The 11,891-nt window shown below is 39.5% G+C and overlaps 1 protein-coding gene across 1 annotated transcript in view; it reads left to right on the top strand.

Annotated features, from left to right (window-relative positions):
• Window positions 1–11,891, top strand: part of PRSS12 (protease, serine, 12 (neurotrypsin, motopsin)) — a 104,437-nt gene that overhangs the window by 10,732 nt on the left and 81,814 nt on the right. The window contains 3 exon segments of the mRNA XM_012645376.1: window positions 3,016–3,154; window positions 5,021–5,199; window positions 9,518–9,668. Of these exon segments, the coding sequence (XP_012500830.1) occupies window positions 3,016–3,154; window positions 5,021–5,199; window positions 9,518–9,668 (469 nt within the window).

Genomic DNA, 11,891 nt, shown 5'->3' with positions numbered 1-11,891 from the left:
GATTATAGGTCAGAAGACTCCCATCCCAGAGAGGGGCCTGCTCTGTACCCAGAAAAAAAAAATACATATCCAAGGAGGCCAAGAAAAATCCAAACACATGGGCCTTATTGGTTTCCCCACCCAGTCTATTAACAGTAGACCATACCCTTTTGTTCAGTCATCTTTCTACACAGCTGTCCATACTTTGTTAAACCTAAACATAAAGTAGACAGTTTTCCCTGTAGCTTTAGGTCTTCGTTCTAAAGGCTCCTATGTCACGTGAAACTATGATCAAATAAATTCATATGTCTTTTCTCCCGTTAATCTGCCCCTTCTCGGTAATTTTTGGTGGACCCTCAGAAGACAAAGAAAAAGTTTTCCCTTGACCTGTACAATAGTATAAATGATGTCTTCAAACTTTTACTATTTTAGAGCATTTTATTATGCTGTTTTTAAAAAAGAGGTTTCAAATAGTTATTAGAAGGATTGAGAATTTCATAGAGTTATATAACATGAAGAAATACTCATCCTGAGTTCAAGGTAGATGGTTTCCTCGAAATACTTTAGAAATTGTTACGGCCCTCAGGACAGGGTCAAGGCAAACCCTGTGGACGCACGGCCAGGAAGGCGTGTGTGTGTGTGTGAGGGCTGGTCCTGCCTGGAGTACAACATGACAGAGAATTCATTAGTCACTGACATGCAGATTGCTTTCCAGAATTGCAAATATTTGCATGCATTTGCTAAAGGAAAACTGGAGGAGCACAGCCGCATTTCTTGCCATGTAGCAGAGACTGCTAGCTGAGCCAGGCTTCCGCAGCGCTTGGAGCACTTGAGAGAGTGATGGTGCAGCCCCTAGTTGACCTGGAAACTACTTCTGCCTCTGTTGTGGCCATTATATTGTTACGTCATAATTATATTTGGCTCAGTGTTTGTTTTCTCCTTTTCATTTCTGAGTGCCTCGGTCCTTTAGATTATAGTGTACATCATTTCTTCCTGAGCGCTTTTTGATTTAGGCCCTATTTTAAATCTTATGATGATCATTTAACATGCATAAGTACAGTTTGAGTTTGTTTTCATTACTAGAACTTTCTTCTAACCCTTTTGACATGACTATTTGGTGGTTGGGGGGAAATTAGTAAAGAAATAATACATTAATGTAAATATCTTTTCAAATAATGTTTGCTTGAGGTTAACAAAGGAATTCTTTGATGAAAATAAACTGCTGGCATGTGTGATGTGCTTAGTATTATGTGGATCTCTGAGTTCAGTTGAACTCTTCAGACATAATCATTAAAAACGTTCTGTAGCTCACTGAGCTGGGCAGGGCTTCTTGCTTGGTGTGCGTTGAAGAGGTTTAGAATGTATGAATGGTTTGTAGATGATCTGTCATATGAATGCCCCAGGCTTGTGTTCTTTACTGAATCATCAGGGTTTGGCAGTACTGTACAATGTTTGCCTGTGTTTATTATTGCCTTTTGTTTGAATTAGATGAGACTTTGTTTTAGACATGAGAAATATGATATGTTTTTCTTAAATGCTTACATTTTTTAAGGATGATGATGTAGAAAATAATAGTGGTGGATGACTAAGCCAGCACCAATGAAATGAATGGATAATTAGTGAATCTAACATTTTTGGAAAATTATTATAAAGCCATATATAGAATAACTTTGAACTATGCAAATTATGCTACAATATTTTTGTAGGAGTTCGTTTTTTTCTTAATTTTTTTTTTTTTTTTTGAGACAGAGTCTCATTCTGTTACCCTGGCTAGAGTGAGTGCCGTGGCATCAGCCTAGCTCACAGCAACCTCAAACTCCTGGGCTCAAGCAATCCTTTTGCTTCAGCCTCCCGAGTAGCTGGGACTACAGACATGCACCACCATGCCCGGCTAATTTTTTCTATTTATATTTTTAGTTGTCCGATTAATTTCTTTCTATTTTTAATAGAGATGGGGGTCTCACTGTTGCTCAGGCTGGTCTCGAACTCGTGAGCTCAAACAATCTGCCTGCCTCGGCCTCCCAGAGTGCTAGGATTACAGGCCTGAGCCACTGCGCCCGGCCCGTTTTTTTCTTGATTTTTAAATTACCTTACCTGGAAATAAATGCCATCGTAGGCGATTTTTAGCAGAATTTGATGAAATTCTTAAATTGTCTAAATTTAATCTATTTCTGTTTAATCGTCCCAATTGGTGTCTCCTAGTGCCCATGCTGCAATCAGTCCCAATGACAGGAGGGATGTAGGGCCTTGATCTACTGAAGGGATAAGACTTAAAATGTTAGCTTTCCCGGGACTGCTTGAATTCAAATTTTGGCTCCTTTAAAGACTGAAAGGATGACTCAGATTGTGGACTTTGGGCCATCTCAGTGGGGTGATATGTAAGAGGAGGCAAATTTCCAGGGATATTCAAATATGCAAACTACCTAGCAGCTATTTTTCTAAGACTAACATTAGGCAATATTTTAAAAACTAACATCTTTTTGAAATTATGGACATAATCTTTAGAATTTTTATGACTACTGCTTCAGGTTAAAAGGGGGAAAGCACTTTATTCTGTAGTGGATGAACAAATCAAACAGAAGGAAAATATAACATAGATAATTACAGCTAATTTATAAGCAGAGCATTTAATTTTGTTTCTGTGTTTCTTATCGATGACCTCATGTAAAGATAGACAAGTGATAAGAGCTTCCTATGTGATGTAATCTCATATTTGGGATATATGGTCTGATATTAGTCATACTCTTCCACTTTTCCCCTTTGAAAATTATCATGGGATTCTGCCTAGATAAAAAAGAAAGAATAAAAAAAAAAAAGAATAATTAGCATTGATGTCAGGATGTTAACTGCTGAAAAAAAGAAGAATGTGCTAATTACTCATTTGAAGGAAAAGCACACGCTGTGTACAGTGGAGGCTAAACCATCCTGGCTGGATCTCTCCCTACTTCAGTGTAAAAAACATGTTAACTAGGACCAGCTCAGTATGTTCATTGTCTATTTGCTATTAAACCGTTTTGGGATTCTTTTCCATTTTAGGGTCCGTGCGACTGCGTGGAGGCAAAAATGAGTTTGAAGGCACAGTCGAAGTATATGCAAGTGGAGTCTGGGGCGCGGTCTGTGGCAGCCACTGGGATGATTCTGATGCGTCAGTCATTTGTCGCCAACTGCAGCTGGGGTGAGTTCACCCGTCCCCGACCGCATCAGCCTTCTAGTATCTGAGAGTAATGCCGAGCACCCTCATTGCTGTGCAAAGGTTGCATCTTCCTTTCTTACTGTCACTCTCCTCATTCTCTCTTTTCACAAAAGAGCTGTAAAGAAAGGGTCCCAAATGGAAGGAATGAATTCTCTCACATGCAAACGCACTTCCCATGTTGCTGCCCCTGCGGAACTAGGAAACGGGTAAATGCTAAGTGGGCAAAAGTTTAAAGCATCTTTTGGCCTTTGTCTTTAACAAAATAATTGTTTAGGCCTAGGGTGCAAGTAATTTGATTCTGAGAATTACGGTTTCTTAGTAGCCTACACTGCTTTAGGTTACTGTCATTTGCTATTAGCATTCTATTTTTAGCCATCCACAAATTCCATTTTTGTGTGTGTGTGTGAAGGGGTGATGTTTACTCCTGCTCTTATCCTGTGTTGGGTAAAGGGTGATGTTCCAGACCTCGGGTTTCTGGGCTGAGGAGGTCCTGTGAGAGATGGCAGGTTCCGTCAGCCCTGGCAGTGTCTGGCCATCCTGAGTTGCTGGCCCAGGAACTGGCTCCTACGGAAACCTAGGCACAGCTTTTTTTTTTTTTTTTTGAGACATTGCCCAGGCTGAAGTGCAGTGGCATCATCATAGCTCACTGCAACCTCAAACTCCTGGACTCAAGCGATCCTCCTGCCTCAGCCTCCCGAGTAGCTAGGACTACAGGCATGCACCACCATGCCTGCTTAATTTTGTTTAGATTTTTTGTAGAGATGGGGTCTTGCTATGTTGCTTAGGCTGATCTCGAATTCCTGGCGTCAAGCGATCCTCCCACCTCGGCCTCTCAAAGTGCTGGAATTATAAACCTGAACCACTATGCCCAGCTGGTTATTAGTCTTTTGGTTGATGAAAGAATGTAAACTATCATTCTGTAAACATAAACTTCAGATAAGCTGGTCCAGTTGCTTATACTGTATCATCTCTTAGTAGTCCATTTTTTTAAAAAAAGAATTGCACAATAAAAGCAGAGAACCCAGCTTGATTGCTGTGAAGACACATTCATATTTTTAGATACACTCCACATGTTTACTGCTTGGCTGATGGAAGCTGCAGCATGGAGACCATTGTAGAGATTACCATGTGCATCAGATAAGTGTTTAATCTTTTTAAAGTTTGATATCAATTTGTGCACATCAGAAGTTACCTACACAAATACGTGGATTGATTGAGCTAAAAGCAGAGCCCATCTGCATGTTACTGTGTTGTTAATCAGTTTCAAAGTCTTGCTAGCAAATACTGTATACAATATAAGGTTTTAAAATGATAAATGGATTGCCTCTTGATATTATTGTGCTTAGATGTAGTAATAATAATCATTTTGAAAATGCTAGCCTGGAATACTTGAGTCAGAAAGAATCTTCAAGCACACAGACTTTTCTCTTGACAGATTAGAAGGCAGAACCTTAGACTTGTGGCTTAGAGTGACTTTTAGCTGAGTCCAGAAGGGAATCCATGCCTCACTGGGCCTCGTGACACATTTCTTGCACAAAGCCATCTGGACTCCCTTTTGATATCTGCAGTACTTGGCTATTTTCTTCTAAATCAGTGATAGATAGCAAAGGCACGTACAAATAGTTACTCAAGATTGATGAAAAGATTGCCACGGGTAATCAACCCAAATTCTGATCTGATGTTTTGATTTCCTTGAAATTTATGTAAATCAGTGTGTTTTTCTTTTTTCTTTCTTTCTTTTCTTGCACATCCATCTTTATGGATTTCTTCCATTTTTTAAAATCAAATACTTTGATTAAAAATTTTGCTTGTATTTGGTAAACCTAACATCCGTCATTGTACTTCCAGAGGAAAAGGAATAGCAAAACAAACCCCGTTTTCTGGACTGGGCCTTATTCCCATTTATTGGAGCAACGTTCATTGCCGAGGAGATGAAGAAAATATACTGCTGTGTGAGAAAGACATCTGGCAGGGTGGGGTGTGTCCTCGGAAGATGGTGGCTGCTGTCACGTGTAGCTTTTCCCATGGTAAAAAAAAAATTCATTCTGTTGTTTTACTTCCATTGTGGTTTCAACATGATTCCAGATGATAACAGTGTCTTAGTTAAATCATTTCCTTAAAGAGTTTAAATACAGAAACAGGGCTGAATCGAAATACTCTACTGTCTCATGAAAAATTCTTCAATATGAGTACGTCTAACAATTTGAAATCCATTTTAATTTTCAAATAGTATCTCATTTTAAACATATTTTCTGTTTTACATACTTTGCTTACAGAAATGTTATATACTCTATATGTATATCAAACACTTATTTTAGTAATGGAAAATCATGATGAAATCAAGATGGAAAATCATCTTGAAACCAAATATAAAAGATAGCAGCTACACCAAGATATTGTCATTTTGTGTAATGTAATAGGATCATGGCATCAGTGTTCCCCTTGGGGTTGTAGAGATCACTTTCCCTAAAAATGGAGCTTCTTCCAAGCTCCTTATATTGGGCATGTGATGATTAGCAGTACGCAGAGATGCATATGGTTATATCAACATAAGGAGAGGAGGAACAGCTGCCTTTTAAGATGGTGAATGGGTTTCCTGGGTACTACGGTATACTTCAATGTGTGACCACAATCTGAGGCTACCACGGTATCCCCTTGTGCATTTTCCTTGGAGGTAGCAGAATGACCAGATGATCCAAGACTTGAAATGGTAGTAGTCAGCCCACAGCAATGGTTTCTATTTGAGTACAAGTATCAGGGGAAGAATAAAAAAGCTCCTGCCACAAAACGCGCAGACCCAGTTTAGAGTAATTCCTGTGAATTGGCTGGAAGAACCAATGGAAGGATATGGTACTGGTGTGTGCTCTGAAAGCTACAATACTTTTTTGGGTGAGAGAGGTGTATATTAAGTCTTGATGTCTTGTAAGTTTTTCCTTTTCTTCTTCTTCTTTTTATTTCAAAGTATTACGGGCTACAAATAATTTTGGTTACATGGATTGATTTTATAATGCCCGAGTCATGGTTATAAGGGTGCCCATCACCCAGATACTGTTTATTGTACCCATTAGGTAGGTTTTCACCCATCCCCTCGTCCCCGCTCTCCCCTGGTTCATTTCCATTCAGTTTTACTTCCCTCTATGCATGTGTGTGCTCACCGGTTGGTTCCAGATGAGATATCACCTTACCTCAGTCAGAATGGCCTTCATTAAAAAGTCCAAAAACAATAGATGCTGGCATGGATGCAGAGAGAAAGGAATGCTTACATACTGTTGGTGGGACTGCATATCAGTGCAACCTCTGTGGAAAACAGTGTGGAGATTTTTCAAAGAACTATTAATAAAAGTCGACCTACCATTTGATCGAGCAATCCCACTACTGGGTATTTACCCAAAGGAAAAGAAGTCGTTTTATCAAAAAGACACCTGCACTGGCATGTTTATTGTAGCACAATTCACAATTGCAAAGATGTGGAATCAACCCAAATGTCCATGATTCATGAGTGGATTTCCTTCTCTTCTTTTGATTCTCTACCTTTGGATAATGCTACTTATGCCAAATCTATGTTTATGCAGTGCTGCTCCTATGATGATGTGAATTGGGCCCAATAATGCACTGCTTTTTGTAGATTATTGGTTTTACTCTTTGTTCAACCTGATTGATATAATGTTTCACACTACTCAAGTAGTGAAGTAAAATTTTGAAAAGAGTAATTATTTTTCTTTCAGGATATATCTATGTTTTTACTCCTTGCACCCTCTATAATCTATCCATTTGTTTATACAAAGATAAAATTATGTGGCCACAAAGATAATTTTACAGTCATTTCTAAACATATAAAATATAGGGATTTGTGATAAGTTAGATGTAAGAATGAAAAAAGATTCTTTCATGGTAGATTAAACAACAACGTGAAATTGTATAGCTGAAATCAGCAAACACTGAGTCTACCTTCAGGGACAGTGATAGAGCTTTAATATACATTCTTTTAGTTTGGGAATTCCATTTAGTGGCTTGTCATCTAGTACTTGTAGCTTTTCCAACATTTACGAAGAAGATTGCATGCAGGTGTTAGACACAGGCTCCAGCAGCGGTGTCAATGGAAATCTGGGGAGTTTTACTTATCTGCAGGTTACAGATGAGTTAGCTGCTTTGCTGAGTTTTCTTTCCAAATGATTTTTGTGTTTGTTGGGGGGACAGGGTTGTTAAGTAAATTTTGTCCTGTGCTTTTCTATACTTTTTATATTTTAACAATTAACTTATCCAAACCCCAAAACCCGCATTTTAAAATAAAACACAACATAAAAAAATGAATGGTAGTACGCTATAAAGGTTCTAAGTTCGATCTAGATGATTTTAAATGTCCTTGCAAAAAGTTTTGTTTTTCTGTTTTCTCCAAGCTTACCACATGGGGGAAAATATGTTAACTTGAGAGATGTATACTTTTTATCTCATCATTTTTTTCTGTTTTTTTCCAAGCTTTTTAAAGGAAAAATAAACATCATAACTTGTGAGAGTTATATTACCATCATTTAGCCTTGTGTATTAAACCTATTTTTATCCTTTTACAAGTTGTAAGTGCTAGTTAACTTATATAGTAAATTATATTACAAGTATCAGAATATGGATATATATGCAAATACTCAGTAATCCAAATCTCTGCTACAAAACACAAATATGATATTGTGAATATCCAAATGCCATTTGCTGGCAGCCATGTGCCCTGTGGAGAATTAGAAGCATATTTCACGTGGATAAATGATTAGCACTTAGTACAAAGTACAACTAGAGCAGGTACCCGGCCCGTTCAGTTTGACCATGTTACGTCTTTTATTCCAGTAAGATGAGGCTGCCTCACTGTTTCGTAAACACATCTTCCTTTGTGCTTCTGTGCTTTTGTTCATACTGTTCAATTGGCCTGAACACACGTCCCCCATCTCTGACTTCCAAAATCCTATCCATCCTCTTTGGCCCTCTTCAGAAACCCGCTTTTTCGCAAAGAACTCCTTTACTACCCCAAACTATGAGGAAGAGCCCCTGCTTCTGAACCACTGTAGGGTCTTCCTGATAATCTCTTGTCTGTACTCATTTTATTGTTAGGCACTAAACCTGAGGGCAGGTCTGTCTGGCACCGCCTCGAATGCCCTGCGGCCCCAACTGTGACACCTGGCGCACTGCACGGGTCTAGTATCTGCTGGTTAAACAGAATGGATGAGTGGATGTTGCCAATTATTTTTCCTTGTTTGAGAGACCCTTTCCAGACTTTTTGCATCACTTGCCAATCCAGGCGGTCAAGGAATATTTACTACATGCCTTCTCTATACCAGGTGCCCAGAGACACAGGTGGAAGGGAAGGCGGCATCTCTGTCCTCATCCTAGCCAAGAGGAGCGAGTCAGTTGACATGTAGACAATAAATCAGTGACAGTTTTAGATAAAAGTAAATATTCTGAGGAAGACAAAATGAGGCAGTATCATGGTAGAAAGTGCCTGAGGCGGGTGTTTCTGCCCGAGCCAGCCTCCTGAAGAAGGGACACTCCGGAGTTGAGAGCCGAGTGACAGAGGGAGGCAGACCCGTGGGGACGTTGTTCCAGGCAGAAGGCAGGGCAGGCACAAAGCCCTGAGGTGGGACCAGCGTGGAGAGTTCTGGGGACGGAAGGAAGAGGCCATTGTGGCTGTAGCCTAGCGAAGGAGGCCAGGAGCGTAGGTGGAGGAGTTCTCAGACCGACAGGGCTAGACTAGGGCATGGTAGACCGTGGGGGTGTAGCACCTGGGATGGTTCTTACAGGGGAAATGAGTATGAACTGATTCCTGCCCAGGTGGAGTTCCAGTCCTGTTTTGGGGAGGTGCTGGCCACGATGTTCACCAGCTTGTTATAATGAGTAAGATACTAACTTGACTTGATGTCTACAAATACAAAAATAAGTCTGTACTGAAAACAAATGTCATAGACACAAGTGCCATTCATAATAATTGCATGTTAGCAATACTCAAGTTACTGTAAATAAAAACATCAGTGTCACCACCATAATACTATAAAAATCAAATGTGTTCCCAGTTATCTGCAGCTTTTCAGCGTGTCTTTTCTGGTTTCTGAGGTTGCTGGGGAACAGTGAATTTAGCCTGTTTTCCTCTGAAGGGCTATCTGTATGAATGTAATTCATCTTGGAGTATTTTAATGGGTCAAGATTACTGTGATATATTAGATATGCATGTGTATGTCCGCATCACTGGTGTGCCTTCATAAATATTACCTAATTATCGAGAATGGGAGAAGAATCAAATGTACCCAATCGTATCAATCAGTGTAAATGCAACAGGTTTAACTCGTTTAACTTCGCCCTGCACAGGCCCGGCGTTCCCTGCGGTCCGCCTCGCTGGCGGGAGCAGCCCCCGAGAAGGGCGCGTGGAGCTCTACCGCGCCGGGCAGTGGGGGACCGTCTGCGACGACCAGTGGGACGACGCCGACGCAGAAGTGATCTGCAGGCAGCTGGGCCTCAGGTTTGCTTTCACTGCTCTTATTCTGTTTTGTTTCCTTTGAATTTTTTAATCTATTATTTCGATGCCCAAAGGCAGGTGCTGTTTGTTTCAATTTCACGTTTCCTTGCACGGGTAGAAAAAGCCACCCTTTGATCTTTGTGCTGGGCTGTAGGCTCCCTGACTTGCTTGTGCTCTGTGGGTCTCACCTGCCTGTGTCTGAATTAGATCGATTTTATGTCACTAAGAATGTAAACTTTTACTTTTCATTAGTAGCCTTTACAGTACTCGCAGGGAGACCAGCGCTGTCATCTGCAGCAATTTAATCAAAGCCCTGTGATGAAACAGTAGATGTTAGCTCGTAAGGGACGGGCGGATCCTGGTCTCCAAATACTGCCTAAACCTTTGAACTTCACTTCCTTGTTTGTTAGGTATGTTCTTGGCACATAGGATGTTTATTAACGTACAAAGGAAATAATTCCCGTGCAGAGTGTGGGAAGGAAGCCGGTGCAACGAAGACAGCGGTATGAAAATCAGCCTTCCATTCTGCCTCGGTTGTGATTACTCTGGAGTATTACGTTATAATTTCAGGTCTTCTAATCCCTTTTAGTGATTCTCAATGTTGGTATAATAAGCTTAAAAGTTTGTCTAATATCAGGGGATCTTTTAAAAGTTAACATTTTACTTCAAATTTTAAAAATATTTCGTTTGGCACTCGGGGGGTAGTGACGGGGAGGCCTTTTGGGATTAAATCTTCTTTGTGCATCATTTTGTCCAGTTAGCCATAACCCGTGACGCTGGGCCGTGATTTTGAACCTTGAAGCATTTATACTCAAATTTTTTGCAGTTGTTTTTACAGTTGGCTCTCCCATTTTTCAAAACTCTATGTTTATATTGAACTTTATATTTTAAAGTAAAACATAGACATTTTAACATTTTATCTCTAAAAATAAGAACACCTTCCTACGTAGCCAAATCATCATTATCATAATTAATATGACTGGTAATCATTCTTAATATTGTCTGATATTCTATCATATTCAGATTTTAACAGTTGCCCCTGCAATGAAAGATGGATTGTCTGAAGCAGAGTGTAGTCCAGGACGTGCAGGGAATCTGGGTGCTGTGTCCCTGAGTCTCTTTGCTCCATAATGCTGACTTGTTGAAGAGAACAGGCCAGTTGTTCCGGAGAATGTTCCATCTTCGGAATTCTCATCATTTCGTCTTCCTAGTGTTATTTAATTTATTCCTCTGGTTCTTGTAATTCTTGAAATAGAGTTTAGGTCCAAAGGCTTGAAGATCAAAGCAAACATTTGGCTAGAAATCATCGCAGGTGACGTGTTCTCATCTTGCATCTCATCAGCGGTCATGGAATAGCTTTTCCCTACACATGAGGCTAATAATGAGCACTGGGTTCTGATTCTTCACTGTAAAGTTACAGTTTCCCTCTGTAACTGATTCTTGGGTCTAACTGCTAATTTGTAGTTCATGCATGGGGCAGGAAGAAGCAAGACAAATCATCTGTCAATAGGTTTTGCCATAATTACTGGCATTATTTACTGGTGTGATCATTTTCTTTGGACTAGTCAGGAATAGGGCCACCCAGTTCCTTTTGAGGAAACCATAATTAATCATTAAATTCCTGAGACTAGATTTTTTTTAAAGTGTTCTGACTGGGTATCAATTTCAAGACCAATTTTCTTAAACTTCCCATGTGTTGGCATTGTAGTTAGCATAGCATAAGATTGTGAGAACGACCTGAGATCGAGTCCTACTTTTGGAGTTAAGAACAGCAACAGAACATCTTAGTCAGTTTTCTCATCTATAACATACTTCCTAATTTATAGAGTTTTGTGTCTACAGAGCAGTGAGCTCACATAGTAAGTCTACCACATACAATGGTTATCAAGGGCAGTCTAATTAGGTACTGTTATATTTAAAAATGTTATTGTACATTCAAAGTAAACTGAGCATTTGATGGTGAGATCATAAAACACTATTCAGAACTTCTATTTAGTTAGCTATATCTATGAATTTTACATTTTAAAAACACTCCAAGTGTATATATGTGTATTTACTGAGTTATCAATTATGTATGAAGGGGTGTGCTAATTGATTTTCATATGAGTTACTAGGAAACCTATGTCTTTGCCAAAAATATTAACAACTTTAAGAGTATAGTAATAACTATATTTAATATTGCCAGTTGCAATATGAATTATTCTAAATTTAAGCTGTAAGGCATTT

This window comes from Propithecus coquereli, unplaced genomic scaffold (genome assembly GCF_000956105.1).
Source record: "Propithecus coquereli isolate 6110/MARCELLA unplaced genomic scaffold, Pcoq_1.0 Scaffold232, whole genome shotgun sequence".
Taxonomy (NCBI): Eukaryota; Metazoa; Chordata; class Mammalia; order Primates; family Indriidae; genus Propithecus; species Propithecus coquereli.
The sequence above is the reverse complement of the archived record's forward strand: the minus strand, read 5'-3'. Positions and strand labels throughout refer to the sequence as shown.